Source organism: Fukomys damarensis, unplaced genomic scaffold (assembly GCF_012274545.1).
Source record: "Fukomys damarensis isolate Sample0158 unplaced genomic scaffold, DMR_v1.0_HiC HiC_scaffold_9, whole genome shotgun sequence".
In the NCBI taxonomy this organism is placed as follows: domain Eukaryota; kingdom Metazoa; phylum Chordata; class Mammalia; order Rodentia; family Bathyergidae; genus Fukomys; species Fukomys damarensis.
Genome location: NW_022900921.1, coordinates 5,757,838 through 5,778,125, shown reverse-complemented (window position 1 = coordinate 5,778,125; position 20,288 = coordinate 5,757,838). Strand labels below are relative to the sequence as shown.

General features: G+C 39.9%; 1 protein-coding gene across 1 annotated transcript in view; it reads right to left on the bottom strand.

The window, feature by feature from the left end:
* Nucleotides 1-1,594: 1,594 nt before the first annotated feature.
* The window catches only part of G3bp1 (G3BP stress granule assembly factor 1), a 36,296-nt gene continuing 17,602 nt past the window's right edge, over nt 1,595-20,288 (bottom strand). The window contains exons 3-12 of the mRNA XM_010639698.3: nt 19,543-19,624; nt 18,769-18,942; nt 15,107-15,197; nt 13,732-13,825; nt 12,140-12,341; nt 8,286-8,387; nt 7,926-8,037; nt 7,613-7,741; nt 6,374-6,483; nt 1,595-5,620 (exon numbers count right to left, since the gene is read on the bottom strand). Coding sequence (XP_010638000.1) covers nt 5,414-5,620; nt 6,374-6,483; nt 7,613-7,741; nt 7,926-8,037; nt 8,286-8,387; nt 12,140-12,341; nt 13,732-13,825; nt 15,107-15,197; nt 18,769-18,942; nt 19,543-19,624 — 1,303 coding nt within the window. The 3' untranslated portion in view covers nt 1,595-5,413. The remainder of the gene's footprint in view (nt 5,621-6,373; nt 6,484-7,612; nt 7,742-7,925; nt 8,038-8,285; nt 8,388-12,139; nt 12,342-13,731; nt 13,826-15,106; nt 15,198-18,768; nt 18,943-19,542; nt 19,625-20,288) is intronic.

Below are 20,288 nucleotides of genomic sequence, written 5' to 3'. Positions count from 1 at the left end.
CAAACAGATGACAACAAAGCTTGGACAGAACCAGTAATTACAGCATTAGCATTATAGTTAAAATTGTTTCTATCCTTGTTAAACATGGTATGATCATCCTTGCAATTACTACCAAAAATATAGGCAAATGCCTCACAGGTGGCGCTGTTTTAAAATACAAAACATTTATTGGTACATTTTAGCATACATAATTACACTCATCGTAGGGAATATGCACCTGTACATTACGTGGCTTCCTGAAAATTCCTCATTTAAGTATTCTAATCATGAATGTTTGGCAAACATTTTTAATTGACTTTAGAGGGGGAAAGCCCCTAAGTCACACTATAGCATATCCCTTACAAGTCTGGGACATATTTCAAAGTATTAAACATGTATAGGTTTCTGTAGCTGGCCAAATCACATGGTTTAAAAGGAGTTTCATTGGAACTGTTTCCCAGTATATTCTTACTCACGGGGACCTTAACAAGCTACTAAATTCAAGCCAGAAAGTGGACAGAAAAAAAAAGACTGTCCAAAGTCTTCAAAACAAGCCATATTAATCCTGCAACACGAACCTCAATTCTATCAAAACTGAAACCAAATAAGGGGGTTTAGGTGACTTCTAGTCAAGTCTACGCACCCAGGCCATGCTCTGTGGCTACTACAGGAAACCATAAGCATCACCCTGAGCTACATATCCACTAAGAATAGCAGTAGAAACGTTTCTCCCTGCCACGTGCTGCCAATTCTCCTTTATTATCATCACCAAGAGTTCACAACCTACCCACGGTCCCCCAACCTCAACAGCCTAGTGAACAAATATAAACCTCAAAAGCATTTTTTTTTTTTTTGGTACCAGTGATCGAACTCGGGTCCTTGCACTTGCAAGGCAGGCAGCGGAACCACTGAGCTAAATCCCCAGCCGCCCAAAAGCATTTTTTGAAGAAACAGAACTCTTCAACTTAGTTGTCATCTAATGTCACATGGCCATTGGTGAACCAGCAGCTCTCACCTACCAAAATCCCACACAAGACAGTGCCTAAACGTTTCTAAAACACCGTGGAAAGCTCCCTGTCCACTGCCTACTTTTGGTACATTTGGCAGTCAGCTAAAACCCAATATTCAAATAAATACTGACATTCCTTCTTTACAAGGTTAAAAACTGCTAACTAAAAAAGTCAACAATTATCTCATCTGCATGCAACTCTGCAGAGATTCTTTTAAATAGCACAACAAAGAAACAGATCAGTAGAAACATAAATGAAACTATTTACTTAAAGAACTAATGCACTCGGCATAAATCACTGTCTACAAACAAATCTAAACCACAGATATTCTATTCTAACTGCTTGCTATAAAGTGCAAAACCTTCCACTAAAGCACTGATTTCTACAAGGGTTTTTCCAGTAAGAAAGTCTGTACAGAAAAGTATCAGGAAATGGTTGTTATTAAGTATAAAACACAAGTTTAAACTCACCTGAATTATGTTATAATAAAAATACCACAGGACCGAGGATTTAGCTCAGTTGTTCTGACACCTGCCTTTCAAGTGCCAAGTCTCGAGTTTGATCCCCGGTGCCAAAAATAAAAATAAAAAGACCATAATCACCCACACCCAAATTTTAAAATCTGTACTAAATGTAAATCAGAAGAAAACAATTTCAAGAACAAATCACTGTTATCACACAGGTTTTACAAACATCAAAAGAGACCTAGTGATATTCAATCTTACTTGCTCTCAAGAAAAGAATAGCAATGCTAAACTTATTCTGGGTATCTTCCAGACTAAGGTCTCTCAACAGTAGAGGAATCCTACTGAAGCCAGACGTAGTGGTGCACACTTGTAATCCCAGCACTTGGCTGAGGCAGGAGAGGAAGGAGGCTAAAGCCACCCTGTGCTATATAGTGAGACCTGGTCTGAAGGGGAAAAAAGGAACAGCCTACTCACTAAATATGTCATCCACATGTAAACAAAGTAGACAAAGTGATGATTTTGAAGGACAATCTGTTCCTCGCTCTACAGATGACTTCAAGGCCCAGTCATTGAACTGTGCTGCCATTTCTTCCTTCTGTTATTGCAGGGATGTCATGTAATTCACACGGCAGGCACAAGAATGGCTTTCTACAGTGCAACTGAACTAATGCTGTGGCAGTAACCGACTCATCCTAAATTAGGTAATTATTTTTGCATTATCCTTTTCACTGCTCCTAAGCAAGGCCTCAATCAAAGTCAACCTCACAATGAAAGCAAAAATACTTTAGTTAGGCCAAAATTTATTTTCATTAAGGTCTTAAAAGAATGAGATTCAATAAACCAAACTAAGCTATCTAGTTTAAATACTCACGGGTCAAGGGCCTTAGGATCAGTAACAAACTACTTTAGTGCTACAGATGAACACCTGCACTTTAAAATCTGAAAACAGTGAACGTGACGATCTCTTGCTGCATACAGAAAATGTCACCCTAGCTCACTTTACCTCTACTTCCCAGCTGTGTGCATGCATGCTCTCATTCTTATCCTATGTTTAACAATGTAAAGAAGGGTACTAGGATTTGGTACAGACCATCAAGTTTAATCCCATTGCTCAGGCCCAATGCTATTCAAAACCCCACAACCAAACCAATTCTGAGGACTTGTAGTTACTGAGGAAATGAAGTTTCTAAGATGACGCAGTGACTCCCTGCAGCAAGTTACAGGAACATCCAGCAGACTGCTACACCTCTCCGCATTTAAACACACACACACACAGGCACGCACACTTTGCGATGTGGTACAAATAGCAGGAAGGCAGATTTCCTCAGAGAAGCTGTTACAGTAATTCCTAAGAGAGACTCACATTCCCTGACTATCAGGGGCCCAGTCAGGACAACAAGCTGTCCCTCAGTCACCTCCCTCATCCCACCATACCGCTTGCCCACAGAGCACCGACCACAGGAGTCCAGTGCCCCTGGGGGCGGGGCTTCACGCTGACACACTAAAATGCTTGGCCCCATGCAGTGAATGTCAGAGAAGCGGTGCTGCACGCCCACAGCCCCTCCTAATCTCAAACTTCCAACATAAGCCTCTCATTAGGATACCGTGTGTGTGTGTTTGTGTGTGTGTGTGTGTGTGTGTGCGCGAGCGATTCTAGGGACTGAACTCAGGACCTTGCTCTTAAGAGGCAGGCGCAGGTGCCACTGACCTTCATCCCCGGCCCAGGATACATTTCTTTTTAAATAAACCAAGGAAAAAAAAAATCAACTGAATATTCAACTGAGAAAAATTATTTCTAAGTTATCTACAACTTATCACCTGGAAGTTTTTTTGAAAAGTAACCCAGAGCCAGGTATAGCGACTGATGGTAGTGGCACCCACCTATAATGCCAACCCATCTATAATGCCAACACTCTGGGAGACCAAGGCAACAAGATCAAGATCAAGCCCAGCCTGAACAACTTAGCCACTTAGCAAGAGCCTGCCTCAAAATACAAAATAAAAACGGCTGGGAAAATAGCTCAGCGCAAAGGGTCTGGGTTTGACCACTAGTCTCTCCCTCTCTCTCCCTCCCTCTCTCTCTCTCTCTCTCTCACACACACACTCTCACACACACACACACACACACACACACACACACACACACACACACAGCTCAGGCTAACATTTCTCATTTACCACAAGCTTAATATAAGCTACAGAGATACAAACTGAAATCCTTCTAATTATCACTGGCCTGGGCCAAATGAAGTAGTCACCTAATTCCTTATACTGACCCAAAAAACAGCTGTGTGACTTAAGTTTTCTTTATGTGCAGGAGCTGCTACTAATATTTATATATTTAAGGTACTTGGACCAAACTGGTAACATTCATTACACTTCATTTTAGTTTTAGCTGATCCTTTCAGCAACTCTACAGTTACTAAGAACAAAATAAAACATTCCTGTTTCTTTTCACGTGCTATCCTCAAATGACAGTTCTAAATGTGAACACTCCCTGTTAATAAGAAAATAAGTTAAATTCAACCAACCTGGTTGCCCTTAGATGAGTCATAAGTTGTCACACAAAGGCTTGCTTCACACAGTGTATATAAAACCTTCACCCACCTCACACACAGCACTCAACAAATAATGTAACTGTAAAATGAGTATTATTAGTCTATATTGCCAGACTGAATTTTCTTCCAGAAATATTTTAATAAAAATTGGCCATTTCAAGAAACACCCACTGCATGCCCATTAATAAAGAAATCATAAAATAGGAAATTTACCATATGGCTATGATTTAAAGAAAAAAAAAAAAAAACTGCAGACACTCGAGCACATCAGTGAAGTCCAATATTAGTCACATTCGTTCTTAGGGACTATGATTAGGAATCTGATTAGATACCAAAATAAAACCTAATACAAATGCTCAGTTATTTAGGTCAGAGAACCTCTCCAGAAGCATCTGTCCTCAAAGGCATTCCAGTTTGAGACTCAATTTAGACTAAGGCGTGACACATGTTAACAGAACTCACACACAGTGAAGAAAAGGGAGTCTACAATTCCTCACATTCTCTGAACATAATAAAACAAATCTAGATTTTTTTTTTTATTTTTCTTTAAACAACTGTCAAGACTGGAATCAAAGATAAATAGAAGGCACAACAGTTTTGCTCTGGTTGTTATTCAGACTTGGGGGTTTGTATTTTTTTCTTTTTTTTTTTTAACAAATACAAATGAAAAACTCTACTTCAAAAAAATCTAACAGTTCAAGAAAAACCTATCAATTGCATTCTAGACATTCACAACCTATCTTACAATTTAAATTTTAATGGTAAAAACAGTAGGTTTTAGAACTGTTTTGTGATCGATATCAAAAGAAAAGTTCTATTAACACCTTTTATTCAGTTTTTAACCATTATTAGTGAGAATAAAGTTTTTCAAATTTTCTATATGACCATTTTTCCACATCACAAAGCAGCTGTGACTCTCAAAGAAGAAACAATTTGGATTTCTCCTACTCCAAAATGTTTATCAAATCCTGTACTTCTCACAGGCTTTTGAAACACATAAAAAATAAGTAAGAAATATTCCAATGAATGAAACATACCAAATGTCAGTAATAAGTGACACATTCCTTTGGGGAAATGGCTGTTTAAAAAAAAAAAAAAAAAAAACAGTCTGTATATGCAAAGTAAGCAAGGAAATTCAGTCTTTTTTCTTCTTTAAAAATCCGTTACTCCTAAAACATCGTTCCACAAAACTGGAAGTAAAAGACTGAAAGGCCAAGAAAAAGAGGGGAATGGGAGGGAGCACACACCATCAACACAAAAAGAAGTAAAATTGTACAAACTGAAGCAGTTTATAACAGACTGGGTTATACTCCCAAGACACCGAAGGAGGGCCGCAGAATTCACCATTCTGCAGCAGGAGCTGGGGTTACACGCTTGGTGAGGATCAGTGAAAAGCAACTCACTGCCTCGGAGCAATCCCCCTTCCTACTCCGAAGCCCGGCTTCTGCACCATCGCTCCGCGGGGAGGGCCTCTCATGCCGCCGCCCAGCCCACCGCGAGGGCCCCCAGGTCCCCGCAGGCGGTTATCTCGACGGTCCCCTTCCCTGGCAGCGCGAGTCTTCTTCTCTTCCACATTGAGACGGACTTCACCTCTGAACATGATGGGCTGGAAGAACCAAGGTGACCACACTTACTCAGCGTGCAGAGAGGAGCAGCAGCGTAAATAAAAATCAGCTAACTTCTAGTTCTTGTTTTGAGCTCAGAAAGCTTATTTTTCCCATTAACAAAAGACATGGGAATATGATTTGGTATGAAGGCAAGTTCGAAACAGCCAACTTAAACAGTACCACAGCAATAAGTACCTTTTATTGTACTTAGGAATTGCCATTTTCTCCATGCATTTAGAGGGTTCAGGTAAAACACCAAGTAATATGGAAAGATGACACATTACATATTTATGTAAAATATGTACACATAACAATGACGCAAACAAAACTTCAAGAGTTGCGAATGAAGAGCCAGGAAGGTTAAGGTACCTATTCCACGGCTCACACTATTTAAGACAATGCAAAGCAAGGCCTCTTGACTGGGCGCTTAAAACCACTATGCTACATGAGAGCACATCATACACCATGGGTGTCAGCGTTATATAATCTATTTCTGAACTCACACAAATATTACTGAAGGGAGCACAGCAGACCTCCATCGTTATCGTGAAATGAAGAAAAGCCAAGATACATTTGAGGTTTCTCAAAGTACAAACAAGCGACCAGAGAGTACAACTCCCAGGTAGGTCTTTTAACACGGATGGCTAAACATGTCGAAAGAAATCACATTTTAACTGTAAGACACAGCTATGAAGATGTTCTTAAGAACCAACGGGAGGGAGGTAAGGGGGAAATAAAGACAAGCTGCTTACCCGGTTGCTAAGGACCTTCTGCACAGGTTCAGAATCATCAAACACGACAAAACCAAAATTGGGTAATTTCCCACCGCTGTTTATGCGCAGCTCCACCACATTCCCATAATCTGCAAACAAAACCAACTCTCAGATAAATTAGCAGAAAGTTTCCTTGCACCATCAGATGTGCACTGTCTGGTACGGCAACCGCTAGCTAGATCCATGTGGCCGAGCCCTTGAACTGTAAGCTAGTCCAAAGTGAGATGCGGCACTGAGTAAAATATATGAGAAGAGTACAAAGATTTTGCACCTTTAATAAAAATATAGGCTGACTATCCCTTACTGAAAAATGCAGACATCTGAACTGTTTTGGATTATTTTTCTATTTTGGAAGATTTGCACATGTACATACTGAGATATCTTAGGGATGAGATCCAAGCCTGAATATGAAACTCACTCTAGCCTCCTACACACCCTTAGGCAGGCAGCAGGAAGGCACTTGAAATGTTTGCACAAGGTGCGCAAAATGCGTGCGTATGGACCGTGACCCAGGACGCGAGGTCATGTATGCACTTCTCCACTTGCAGCACACTGATGCTCGGTGGTTTCAGGTTCTGGAGCATTTGAGGTTCTGGTTTAAGGAAGCTCAGACTGCAGAGCCCTTCAGTAACTGGTTCTACGGAACCAACAGTGAAGAAACCAAACTATTTTGGCTGGAAAGGGCAGAGTCACAGGGAAATCAACACCAAGTTCTAGTCTGCACATCAGTACCAAACAAATGTCAAGCAACAGGACAAAATTTCTCAATCAAAATGCATCTGGTACTAAATCTGATGAGACTGAAAACAGTGGAGGGCTGGGGATTTAGCTCAGTGGTTCCACCTCCTGCCTTGGAAGCACAAGGACCCAAGTTTGATCCACAGTACCAAAAACAAAACAAAACAGCACAGTGCCAAAGTACAGTACGTCTACTTTTACATGGTGAAAAGACAGTTTTAAATACGATGGGTTAAATGAAACGTCATTAAAATTAACTTCTGCAGTTTCTTTATATTTTAACATAATGACTGGGAAAACAACATAACGTATGCTGCTCATCTTCTATTTCTTTTTTCTTGGTACTGGAGATCGAACTCCGGTCCTTGGGCTTGCAAGGCAAGTGGTGGAACCACTGAGCTAAGTCCCCAGCCCTCATCTTCTATTTCTACTGGACAATGCTACACCCTAGATAAATGTGTTCAAAACCCAGCAACCTACTTTGAAAGAAATCTTTCAGTTCTGATTTGTCCACCTCGTGAGGCAGGTTACCAATAAAGAGCTGGTGGCTGTCCGGATGTCTCACAATTCTTCGGGGTTCAACATCACCTTGCTCCCCAGCCTCACGGACTGAAGAAAAAACAAAAGCAGCAATGAAAGACTAAGTGACCTTTCTTCAGGGACTATTCATATATAATATTCTTCCCTCTGCTCTAAATTCCATTAGCTCTACAAGGATCAACTGGCCACCCAAAACAGGCCCTAACTCCAAACCGCCTGCACTACAGAATTCATTCACCATGAGCACACTTACTTGGTCTGGGTCCCCTCTGGGGAGGAATGTTTATTCGTTGCTCTCGCACTCTTTGATCCCTCTGAGGCCTCTGTGGTGGAATCTGAGATTCAGGCTTAGACTCTGGACGGGGCTAAAAAATTTGTAAGTTAACTGTTGTGTAAAAAAAATAATAACAATGCATGCTTACTTTTCTTCTTTAAGTCTCTTAAAAGGTAAGGTTTAAACTAGAAAATGACAATCCTCTTACAAAAAGTTAAACAGCCTGTACTCTTTTCTGTCCTATATACAGCTTCCCCTTCTTTACACCCTGGCTCAAATCACATTACCAAAAACAAGTCACCCTGCCTCCCTCAAGTCACAGTGTCGTCAGAAACTTACCTGTGACGCTGGCACTTTCACGACATGAGGGGGGATCCCAGTCACAGGAACAGCTCCGCTAGGAGGAAGGTTCTTACTGGTCACAGATGCCCAGGAAAATGTCTACAGAAACAACACCCATTACGTGCTTACACTACACGGCGATATGATATAAAGGCCATTTAACTCAAATTCCTGCACATGTTAATATGTAAAACATTCTCAGAGGCAAGAGTTCCACACGGTCTTCACATTGTCAATACATTGTCTAGCTTATCTTCCAACAAGTTTAGTGTTTTTGTTTTAATATTTGTATCTTTAATCCACTTGGATTTTAGTTTAGTGCATGGTGAAAGATAGAGGAGTCTAGTTTTAATCTTTGGCAAGTTGAAACCCAGTTTTTCCAACACAATTTATTAAAGAGGTTATCTTTCCTCCAGTGAAGATGGTGGCTCCTTTGTCAAAGATGAGGTAGCTGAGTGTGTCAGGAGTTGTTTCTGCATCTTCTAGTCAATTCTACTGATCCCTGGGTTTGCCAGTACCATGCTGTTTTTAACACAGTGGTTTTGGAGTATCGTTTCAAGGTGGGGATTGTGATACCCCACTGAAACATCTCTGTTGCCTAGAATGGCTTTTGCTATTCTAGGTCTCTTCTGATTCCAAATGAATTTTTTTATTGTTTTGTCTAGTTCTGTGAGATATACTTTTGGGATTTTTTTTTTTTCTCATTGAGTTTATTGGTACATTTTAGGTATACAGTACAGTACATTCAAAATTGGGATCTTGTACCATTACATGATAGGAGGTCTTGGTTCTCATTTTTTCCCTTTACCCCTGTGCCCTCCCTTCCCTATTTACAAATACTTTATTTTCCATTTTTTCTTTTTTTTTTTTTTTGTGGTACCAGGGATCGAACTCGGGTCCTTGAGCTTGTGAGGCAGGCCACTGAACCGCTGAGCTAAATCCCTGGCCCCATTTTCTCATTTTTTTTCTTTTCCTTTATTTCCTTTCCCCTACTCTTCCCACTTCCCCTACACCTTTAAGCCTTTTTCTTCCTAATTCACATTCTCAATTATACCATTAGGATCTTATGTACAACTGTAGCTTTTAAAAGACTTATTAGCAAATCCTGAAACCTACAATGTGTGAAAAAAAATTTACCACCTGTTCCTCAAAGGTCTACTATCTAGAATATAGAAAAACCTCTAAAAAAAGATCCCCCCCAAATATAAAGACCCAATTCAAAAATGGGCATGTGAAATAAACAGACATTTCTCAAAGAAGTAAAAGCAACAAATATGAAAAATATTCAACATCACTGGTCATTTGAGAGATGCAGATGAAAACAATACTGAGATTCCACCTCACCCCTGGAAAATGGCTGCTATCAAGAAATCAACCAATAACAAATGCTGGCGGGGTTGTTGGGAGAAAGGAACCCTTCATTGTTGGTGGGAGTGCAGACTGGTGCAACCACTGTGGAAATCAATATGGTAATACATTAAACAACTAGGTTTAGAGGTCCCATTTGACCCAGCTATTCCCCTGCTGGGTATCTTCCCAAAAGAATTAAAAGAATCATACCACCAAGACCTGTCATGTGAAGGTACAGGATCCCAGTAATGAATGTAACTGTATTGTAGACCTAGATTGTACCAATAAACTCAATAAGAAATCAAAAAATAAATAAATAAAATAAAATAAAAATAGAGAAAGGATATAAGAGAAAAGAAAAAAAAAAAAGAATCATACCACAGTGATATACCCATGCTTATAGCGGCACAGTTTGTAATAGCTAAATCTTGGAAATAGCCCAACTGCCCATCAACTGGAGACTGGATAAAGATGTGGATTTTTAATAAAATGGAGCACACCTCAACCATAAAGAATGACTAACTAGAGATATTTATAGCTAAGTGGATGAAGATTGAGGACATACCCCTAAGTGAAATTAATACAACACACATGTGTATCACATACTTTTCGTGGCATGATAAACTAAAAGTGTAAATAAGGATCTAAATGTAGAATTGATACTGTGTAATAGGAAGAAAAGGTCTAAAGGTGTTGGGGAAATTGTAGTAGTAGAGGAATCGGAAGGGAAAAAAATAAGAAAAAAAGCAAAAAATGGAAAGAAAGTCTTTGTAAATAGGGAAGGGTGGAGGGGGTGAAGGAAGGGCAGGGGAAGGGGGAAAAATAAGAACCAAGATACATCATATAAATGTACAAGATCCCAATGAGTGTACCAATAAAAAATATATTCTTTAAGGGCCAGGGATTTAGCTCAGTGGTTCTGCCACCTGTCTCACAAACACAAGGACCCAAGTTCAATCCCCAGTACCAAAAACAAAACAAAACAAAACAAAAAAACATATTCTTTAAAAAGAAAAAAAAAAAAATCTCTGAAGCAGGGTGGTGGTTAAAAGTATCCTGAGATTCCTTTCTTTCACCTGCTCACAAATTCAGCATTAAAACTTAATACTGACGATCAAGTATGAGCCAAATATGAAAAGCTTAAGGGTCAAACAAGCAACTTTGTCAATTTCAAATTCATGCATCAAGTAAAATTCTCTCCAAAACCAGCTCAGCTCTTCCAACTTGCCCAATCTGTTGTGTATTAACCAACTTTAGGATCATCTTATGCATCTTTCTAATCTGTTTAAAAACTGTCACAGCTAGGAGTGGCTATTCCCAGGTTCATTTGTAATTCCATTACTCTGGGAGGCCAAGGCAGAAGGATCTCCAATTCCAGTCCAGCCTGGGCAACTTTCGCAAAAACTACTGGGGTAGGAATGTAGTTCACTGTGAAGGCTGGGGGGGGTGGTTCAAACCCCATTACAGAAAAGAAAAAACACCTGCTCTTTTACCCTAACCATCTCATTTCCACTGCTGAGACTCTAATCCAAGGCATCATCACCTCCCACATGGACTACTGTCACAGTCATCTAAGTGATCACCCATCCACCCACCCTCAGGGCAGCATGTAGAAGCTAAAGTCATTTCAGGGTTGTTTTTTTTTTACCTGCCTGATTCCCAAGGAGCAAGAACTCTACTTGTTTTACCAATAAAGTACTCATACCTTTAACAATGCCTACCACACTGTACCCATGTGAATAAATTTGTTAAACAAGATACATTATAAAAATACTGACCCTCTAAATTATGTGTGAGCACTTGTGTGTGTGTCTGTGTGTACATGTAATATATATGGGTGGGTTGAGGCAGGGTCAAACAATACAGTTCAGGCTGGCCCTGAACTCACTATGAGCTAAGGCTGGCCTCAAACTCAGCGATGCTCCTGCCTCAGCCTTCCCAGAGGGCTGGGATTACAAGTGTGCACACTGCCCAGCTTGACCTTCTAAATACAACACTAAAAATAAAAATATTCCTTCCCAGATCATCAAAGATAAAAGTTCTGTGTTCCTCTAACAAAAGACCCAAACAGTACTCAGAAGTAACCCAAAGCCTCTAACTTCTGAAAACAGAACAGTTGTTTCTACTTCTACCTTAAAGATACTCTCAAATTTTACCACACTATAACCTTAATACAACTCTGCTATGCACCTGTATTATTACTAACAAGTAATACTTTACAATTTAACAGACAATTCCCAAAAGACTAGAGGACTGTAGATATGGTGATGAAAATGGCACTTGGAATTCCAGGCCCAAGAAGCATCGGAGTTACCTTGGAGGGGGGAGGAGCACACAGTGTCACCTCTCAAATTGCAAAGCAATATGGCCCAGGATTTAAGAAATGTTCCAGAATAACCAATATGAAAAGCATCTATAAAACTCAACCAAGCAATTATAAAGGAGAAATGATTAAAAAAAAAACACACAGAAATAGAATAAAATGAAAACACGTTCCCTACCCTCAAGTCTTCCTGCACTGTCTGAGCTATGTCTGTAGGTGCTGGAGAAGAGCTCTTCTGAGCATCCTCAGGAGCAGTTTCTTCTAAAACAGGCTCAGTCTTTTCCTCTTGGATTTCAGATGCAGGTTCTTGCTCTGGTTCTGGTTCAGGATCAGGCTCTGGTTCAGCAACGGGCTCCTCTAAATGTTCTTCCAGGTCATTGCTTTCACAGGAAAATGTGAAAAATATCATTCTACTTCCCCTGATTCAGCAAAAATATCCTGATCATTCGTTACCTTTAGACTAGCTACCAGGGCTGCAGATGATAATTCAGTGGTAGAGGAGATATTCAGCATGCATGAGGCCCTGGGCAGATCCCAGCAAAGAAAGTAGCTCCCTCTTCTCAGAAAAGATGTAAGAAATGTGTGCGTGTGTGTTTGCGTGTGTATACAAACATACATACATATGTTTGAGTATAAAAGCATTTGATGAATAAATATTAACTAAAAACGTTTATTTGCTAAATCCTGTAAGCAAATACATCCAAATAGATAAAAATAAAACAACAACTGCTTCTCATTCAGCTGGAATTCCAGAACTATTAAAATGTACTTATCATACAACATCATGAAAACTCACACCTTACAAGCTTGGGGAACAGGGAAAGAGGAAAACAAAAAGTTACTGCTTTCAACAGCACTAGTTTTAAAAAATCAGTGTGCAGAGTCCAGGGATGTAGCTCAGTGGTACCGCGCCTGCCTTGTAAGTACAAGGTCCTTAGTTCAATCAATCCCCCCACCCCCATACCACCAAAAAAAAAAACAAAAACAAAACAAAAAAAAAAAAACAAACAAAACAAAAAAAAAAACCACAAAATATATTTAACACTATCATACTACATATTCAAAAAAGAAGACAGGCTGGTGTGGGCGTAGTAGCACACACCTGCAATCCCAGCACTCAGGAGGCTAAGGAAAGCAACACAAGTTGGAGGTCAGCCTGGACGACTACACAGAGAGACCCTTCTCCCCCTGCCAAGCTAGGACAGTAAATTTTTTAGATAAATGACTTTTTCCACATGAAAACACAAAAACACTAGGAATTTTAGGATAAAAAAAGAGAAAAACTATGATTGAGAAAAGCTGTTAAACTTCTACACAAATCACCAGCAACTCTTGATAAGAAATCACAAATTTTTCACTTGAAATCACAAAAAATTCAAAACCAAAAAGCAACTGACAAGATACCATTTTAGAAGTCTTCATAGTATATCTGATTACCAATTAACAAGTTACACTTCAAAAATACCAAAAAAAAAAAAAAAAAAAAAAAAAAAAAATTTTAAAAAAGAGCTGGGCGTGGTGGTGCACGCCTGTAATCCCAGCACCGGGAGGCTGAGGCAGGAGGATCGCTGGGCTATACAGTGAGTTCCAGGTCAGTCTCAACTACATAGTGAGACCCTGTCTCAGAAAACAAAAACAAAACAAAACAAAAAAACAAGTTACACATTTTTATTTAAGTCAATGATACCAAAAGCAAAAGCTTTCTTCTGGAAAGACCAGAAAGTGCAACTTCTTATATACCCCTAAACATGTGAATGAAATTTTCTTTACCTGACAGTCTGATCATAGAAAGTTCCAGAATCATCAGGTACAACCTCAGGTGTCTGCTGTCTTTCTTCAGGCTCCTCTACTTCTTCCTCAGATTCTAGAACAAGGAAAATACATATAAAATGATTTGTGCTTACTGAATTCACATATTCATTCTTTTCCAACTACTATGGTCAAATACAGAAGAAACACACACATAAAAGACAACAAGGTGACTCAATCAAATTACAGCGTAGACTTTAAGCACATCAATTGGTATTTCAGTTCCGAAAACAGAATCTCAGGTCTTACTTCTAGTAATCTGAGGGTCTTCTACCTTACTAGCCACAGGCAAACTAGTACATCTCAGGACCCTAGTTACTGAATGGGAGAAAACAGGACCTCAAGTACCTATGGAGAAGGTTGTATATTGTACAACAAATATAAAGCACTTAAAACAGTTTGTCATGTAGAAAATATTCAAATACTATTAGAGACAATTCTCTCTGGGTCTGTTTCTCCACACATTCCACACCTACCCTCTGTCCTCAAAGACATCATCTGTAGGTAACTCCAGAAGAAAGCATTTCCTCTCAGGGCAAAGGGGAGGCATGTTTACCCTCTACTGTAAAAGATTTGGAGCTATCATGGCTTTCTGCACAATAGGCTGCCCTGTGTCCTCCAAAGTGTACTTTTATCTTGCTTTTTCCTCTTTTTACTCAGCCCGAGCTCACTGTGGAAAACCAGTTTCTTCCTCACACTTCACTTTTACTTTTCAAAGAAATTTCATTAGTTCAATCCCCAGCACAAAAAATTAAATAAATAAACTTTATCACTGCTCCCAGTAAATAGATAGATTTAGGTTCCCTAAACTAAGGGTTCTACCTCTTAACACAACTCACTGGCTTCTTCATGATTTATTATGGAACTGTGACAAAAATGCTACTATTACTGCTGTCAGTAATAACATGCACTTGAGTCTGTCTTCTCTATACATCCACGAAGCAAGCTAGAGTCAAAAAGGGTAAAATCACAGCTCCCTCATGTCCTGATACTAATTATCAACGAGTATAATGGAGACATTCAAGAAATGCATATTCTTTTAAAGTCAGTCTGATGCCATTTTAGAAATGCAGACGAGGGGGTGAAGGGAGGGCAGGGATAAGGGGCAAAAAAAAACAAGAACCAAGACCTGTCATGTAAAGGTACAAGGTCCCAATGATGAATGTAACTGTACTGTATACCTAAAATGTACCAATAAACTCAATGAGGAAAAAAAATAAAAACAGTACAGAGAATCAACAAATTAAAGAGCTCGTTCTTAGAGAATACACAAAAACAAAAACAAAAAAGAAAAAAAGAAACGCACACAAGTAAGCGAAAGCATTTTACTACTTACCCTCCTGAGGCTCAGTAACAAAGCCGCCAAAGACTTCATCTTGGTATCTGAAGATATCATTATGAACATAGAATTTATTTGCGACAGAGCCCTGCAATGCCAAAAAGTTTTCATTATTCAACAGACTCTCCAAAAGCCAAATCACAGGCAACATAAAAGAATTCAGGTGTTTTATATATACATATATGTATGTACCAACTATCCACACTGAATCAATTACGTACTGCAAACATGTACAAATCAAATTTTTTTTAAAAAGCTGAACCACTCTACACAAATGGTCTTCAATTTTGGGGTAGCCTGTCCTCAGCAAATACCAAGCACTGTCTGGAGACGTCACCGCTTTCCTAACAGAACCGCTTATCAACAGCTGCTAGGGAGAGAGCAAGGATACTACTAAATACCCTACAATGCCCCCTAAAACAAAGAATCAGCCCAAAATGAAAGCAAGTCAAGATCAAAAAATCCTGTTTACACTACAGATGTAAAAAAAAAAAAAAAAAAACCTATGTTTGCTCAAAACATTTATTCTCACATGATGAAAGCCATAATCTGACAGAACTCTATGTAAGATACCAAATTAGCACCTCGAATCACTAACAGGCAATCATGCTCCTAACTCCAGGAGATACTCAAATTCTCTACCTCTGTACTACTGATTCAAGTACTCAGGATGGTATAGCTAAAAAAGCGTGCTTATTATACTAGGTTAAAGACACCCAAGTTCACACTGGACGTTATTTACTGTTACCTAACTTCTAAGGCTATTTGCCCATCCATACAGAAGTGTTATCTGACGACATACACTTCATTGCTTGTGTGCATTAAGACAGTTTATATAACAACGAATTATACACGAGTTAGACTCTTCCCTTTAAAGAAAAATGACCCTGTTCAGTCTGAACCACTCTGGAAGAAAGTATAAATCCAATTACTCAGCATAAAATCTGTGGCCTTTCATGGTGATTGTGACTACAAGCACCACAGAGCTCCTTGTAGAAACAGTTCATTCCAGAATTTGGGGCTGAAGGAGAAGTCCAAGATGAGTCTGGAAAACTCTGTCCCACAATGTTTCAAAGTGCTCTTCCTTTTTTGGATTGGGGACACTGGCTGGGATGTAGCTCAGCAACAGAACACCATGGGTTCAAATGCCAGTAATGCAAAAGATAAAAGAAAAAAAAAGGCAGCCTGAGGGGATCACACTAAATCTGTCACACTTCAGACACATTATGAAGTTAGCAACAGATTCTAATTTATTTTATTCTGGTTTTTGTTTTTTCAGACAAGGTCTTGCTATGTAGATCAGGCTGGCCCTGAACTCACTATGTAGCCCAAGCTGGCCTGCAACTCATGGCGATCCTCTGACTTCAGCCTCCTGAGGGTTGGGATTGCAAGCGTGCACCACCAAGTCTGGCTTTTAATCCATTTTAAAAACTAATCATTTGTGCACTTACGTCTTAAGACTCGTGAAAGATAAAAGATACGAGACAAAAGGAATGCCAACTAATCAATAGAGAATGATGGGACTAAACTCCCATTTGTCATTATCAGAATAGTGACTGACTTCGGCTATGAAGTAATCGGTGCCAAAATCAATGTTAAAAATTCAATGAATAAAACAATTGTAGTCCCCCATCAGTCACAATTTCCAAATCAGAAAAGCAGCACTACTTAACCTTACAGTGGTAAAACCTGAAGAACATGACCCTAAGGTACTCAAAGTTATCATAACTATTAACAGGACTAAGTATCATTTACCTCTTTAACTGAGGTTCTGAAAGACATGCAAGTTTGAAATATTTATACGTACATGACTACATGCTTCAAAAATGTCAACAGCATGAAAAGGTTAAATAACTATTGTAAATTAAAAGAGACTGGGCTAGGGATTTACCTCAGTGGTACTACTGCCTGCTTCACAAGAGCTAGGTCCCAAGTTCGATACCCCATACCAAAACAATAAATAAGAGAGAATAAAGAGCTATGACAGCTGAATGCAATGTTTTTTTTTTCTTTTTTGGGGGTGCTGGGAAAGAATGTAGGCAAGTGTTCTACCACTGAGCTATACCCCTGTCCCTGTAACTATACTGTACCTAAGACCTGGGGAAAAAACACTATGAAAAACAACACTGGCATATTTGCTGAAACTTACACTGGACAGTTATACTGCATCAAACATTCCCTGAATGTGATAACTGTACTCTCCTCTCCAACAGAGTATTCCTTATTCTTAGGACATGCCCATGTAAGTATGTGAACAGAACTAGACACAATGTGCCACTTCTTTACAAATGGATTACTAGGCAAAGAATGAGAAAGAATTATACCTATATGGGCAAGTACTGACAGGAGCATTAGACAGAGTACATGAGTAGAGTGTCAACCTTTCATTTGAGAAAAAGAGAGCACCTTGGACCCCTGCGTGAGAAGGGCGTTCTAGAGAATTGGTTTTCTGGGATTCATTTCACCATGCTCAGCCATCCAGGGACTAGGAGTCCTCTGCAGCCATGATGCAAAAAGGCCCCACTACTACTGCCACTGACCAAAAGTGTGGTGTCATCCACATGCTGGTGGTTCTTCCGGTATGCAGAATGCAAGAGTTATGGGATTGGGGAGGATAATCCCACCCAGATTTTAAAGGAAAGCCTATAAAGTCAGGCAGAAAGCCCGGAAGAGAACAGTATGTGAAGCTGTGGGAATGAAGCTGGGTTTCATGGAGAACCCAGGAATTCAACAGATGCCACTAATGTGGAAAGTCTGCTAAGGACAGCTGCAGACCTCCTGGAATCAGCCCAAAAGAGAGGCCAAGCAGGCTGCAATCAACAAGGCCATAGGGTGGGGATGCCCAAACCCTCTGGATATCATGTCTTATCACCTTTTCTCATTGGATAGAGGGAATACAGTTATAGGATTTAATGTTTTCCATGCTGGATTATTGGGGTGTTTTGGTTTATTTTCTATTCCCTACTCCTTCCTTTTGGAGTGGAAATATTTACCCAATGCTACTGCACCTTGGGATTGACTTGTTTTTAATTTTTACAGAGGTTCATAGCCAAGAGCTTGCCTTGAGTCTTAGAAGAGACTTGGGACTTTTGAAAAATGCTGGAACTATCAAGACTTTGAAGAAGGGATTTGTGCATTTCTGATATATTTATATCATTAGGCAGAATCTGGATTAGCTATTGTACTTTGGGTGATTAAGTTTGATTTCAAGAGATGTGTCTGTCTGTCCAACTGACAGGAGGTGGACTGTCACTGTTAACTGTGTGACATGTCAACTTGATTGGCTTAAGAAATGCCTAGCAGATCAGGAAAGCACTCTTCTGAGCATGTCTGGGTGGGTCATGCAGGTGTGATCTTGGGCACCATATCTGGTCTCTCATCTCTTCCTCTGCGGTACTATTGCCATGTCCTGCTTCCCAAACATCATAAGCTAAACATTTTGGCTCACGCCATGTTTCTGCCTTGGAGTCGGGTGACCATGAACTGAATTCCCCTCGTGTCAAAATTATACCTCTCCTTCTTAAAGAAAAAAGAGTACAGGAGTTGTCATATCCTTGCAACTTGTAAGATGGAAATTGTGAAGAAAGATTTTTTTAAGACACACACACTTTTTTCATGTACTTCGTTTTTACAGCTTCAACAGTGATTACAATACATACCTCAGGAGCAAGGACAAATGTCTGCATGAACCTCCGCAAGGCCTGGTTGTTGTTGGAGAGCAGCCCCATTACCTGGACCACCACACCATCATTCAGGGTAGCGTGCGCATCCACGTGACGGATCTTGGTGTGGCAGTTGGTGAAGTTCTGTGACATCACCTTCCTATGAATTTCCTGAAGAATCAAAAAGTTAAATCCTTAAATGTATACAACCTACACTTGTACCAACTCCCCGTGATTAATACAATCATTACATACTGCAAATATATACTAATAAAAAGAAAAAAGAAAACTTACACAACCTACAACAAAACCCCCAACAGATACAGACACTGCATGTGAAGTACAATACAGGAAGTCTCCATTTGTAGTTATAAAATCCATGCCCAGTGATCTCTGTTAAACCCTTTAAGGGAACTGTCCTGAATTAGCAATTTCTTTTTCTTTTTTTTTTTTTTGGTACCAGGGATCAAGCTCAGGACCTTGCGCTTGTGAGGCAGGTGGCAGAACCACTGAGCTAAATTCCAGGCCAGAATTAGCAATTCTAAAAACCTTCCAAAAGATGATCCCCACATCAAAACCAACTACCTTCCAACATGCAAAACCTTCAGAATGCATCACACAAAATGAGCAAGTGTAACCTCACATAAGCATTTCAAAAAACTACCAAACTGATTACTAACCTCCTTCCACCAATCTATTAAGCATGTATTCATTTCAGAATTATGGGTCATTTTCTCATTGCGTAAAGGCCTGCAAACATGGTGTGCTTACTTTCTGTCCATAGACTGCATCCGCAGGTTTCCCATTTGAATCCAATCCTCCATGGACATAAGAAGAGTTCTTTCCATAAAATCTGTAACGGGAAGATAATTTCCTTGTCATCTTCAAGTACCCCAAGAGTGGGTGTGTATTTTCAAGTCTGGTGTGACTTCCTGGCAGTCCTGAAGACAGAATGACACTGCCTTTTCCCACCTTTCCACACAATCATCTACCCATCCCCGACATGGCACCAAGTCACACTCGCTCAACAGGAATGGATTTCACCAATGAGGGAGAACACTTCATTTCTAAGTCACCAGTTCCAGGTTTCAGGGCAAGGTCACCATTTCCATCAGGAAGGTCATTCACTTAAAAATAAGTTCACATTTCAACCAAGAACAGACAGCCAGGCCGGGGACAGCTACTTCATTGTACAACCCCGAAGAGTCCTGCATGTGAGCAGTTCCCACTCCACTGTTAACTCATCCAGGCAGTTTTAGGAGTAGGTTTTAACAATTTCTGCTGCTGCAGTAAGAACTTCAGATTTTAATCCCTATAGCTTTAATTCACGTGTATCAAGAAATAGTGTTTTCATCAAAACAATATCCCATCAAAGCCCAAGCGTGGTGACACACGCCTGTAATTCCAGCACCCGGGAGGCTGAGGCAGGAGGACCACTGTGAGTTCGAGACCAGCCTGGGCTACACAGTGAGTTCCAGGTCAGCCTCAACTACAGAGTGAGACCCTGTCTCAAAAAA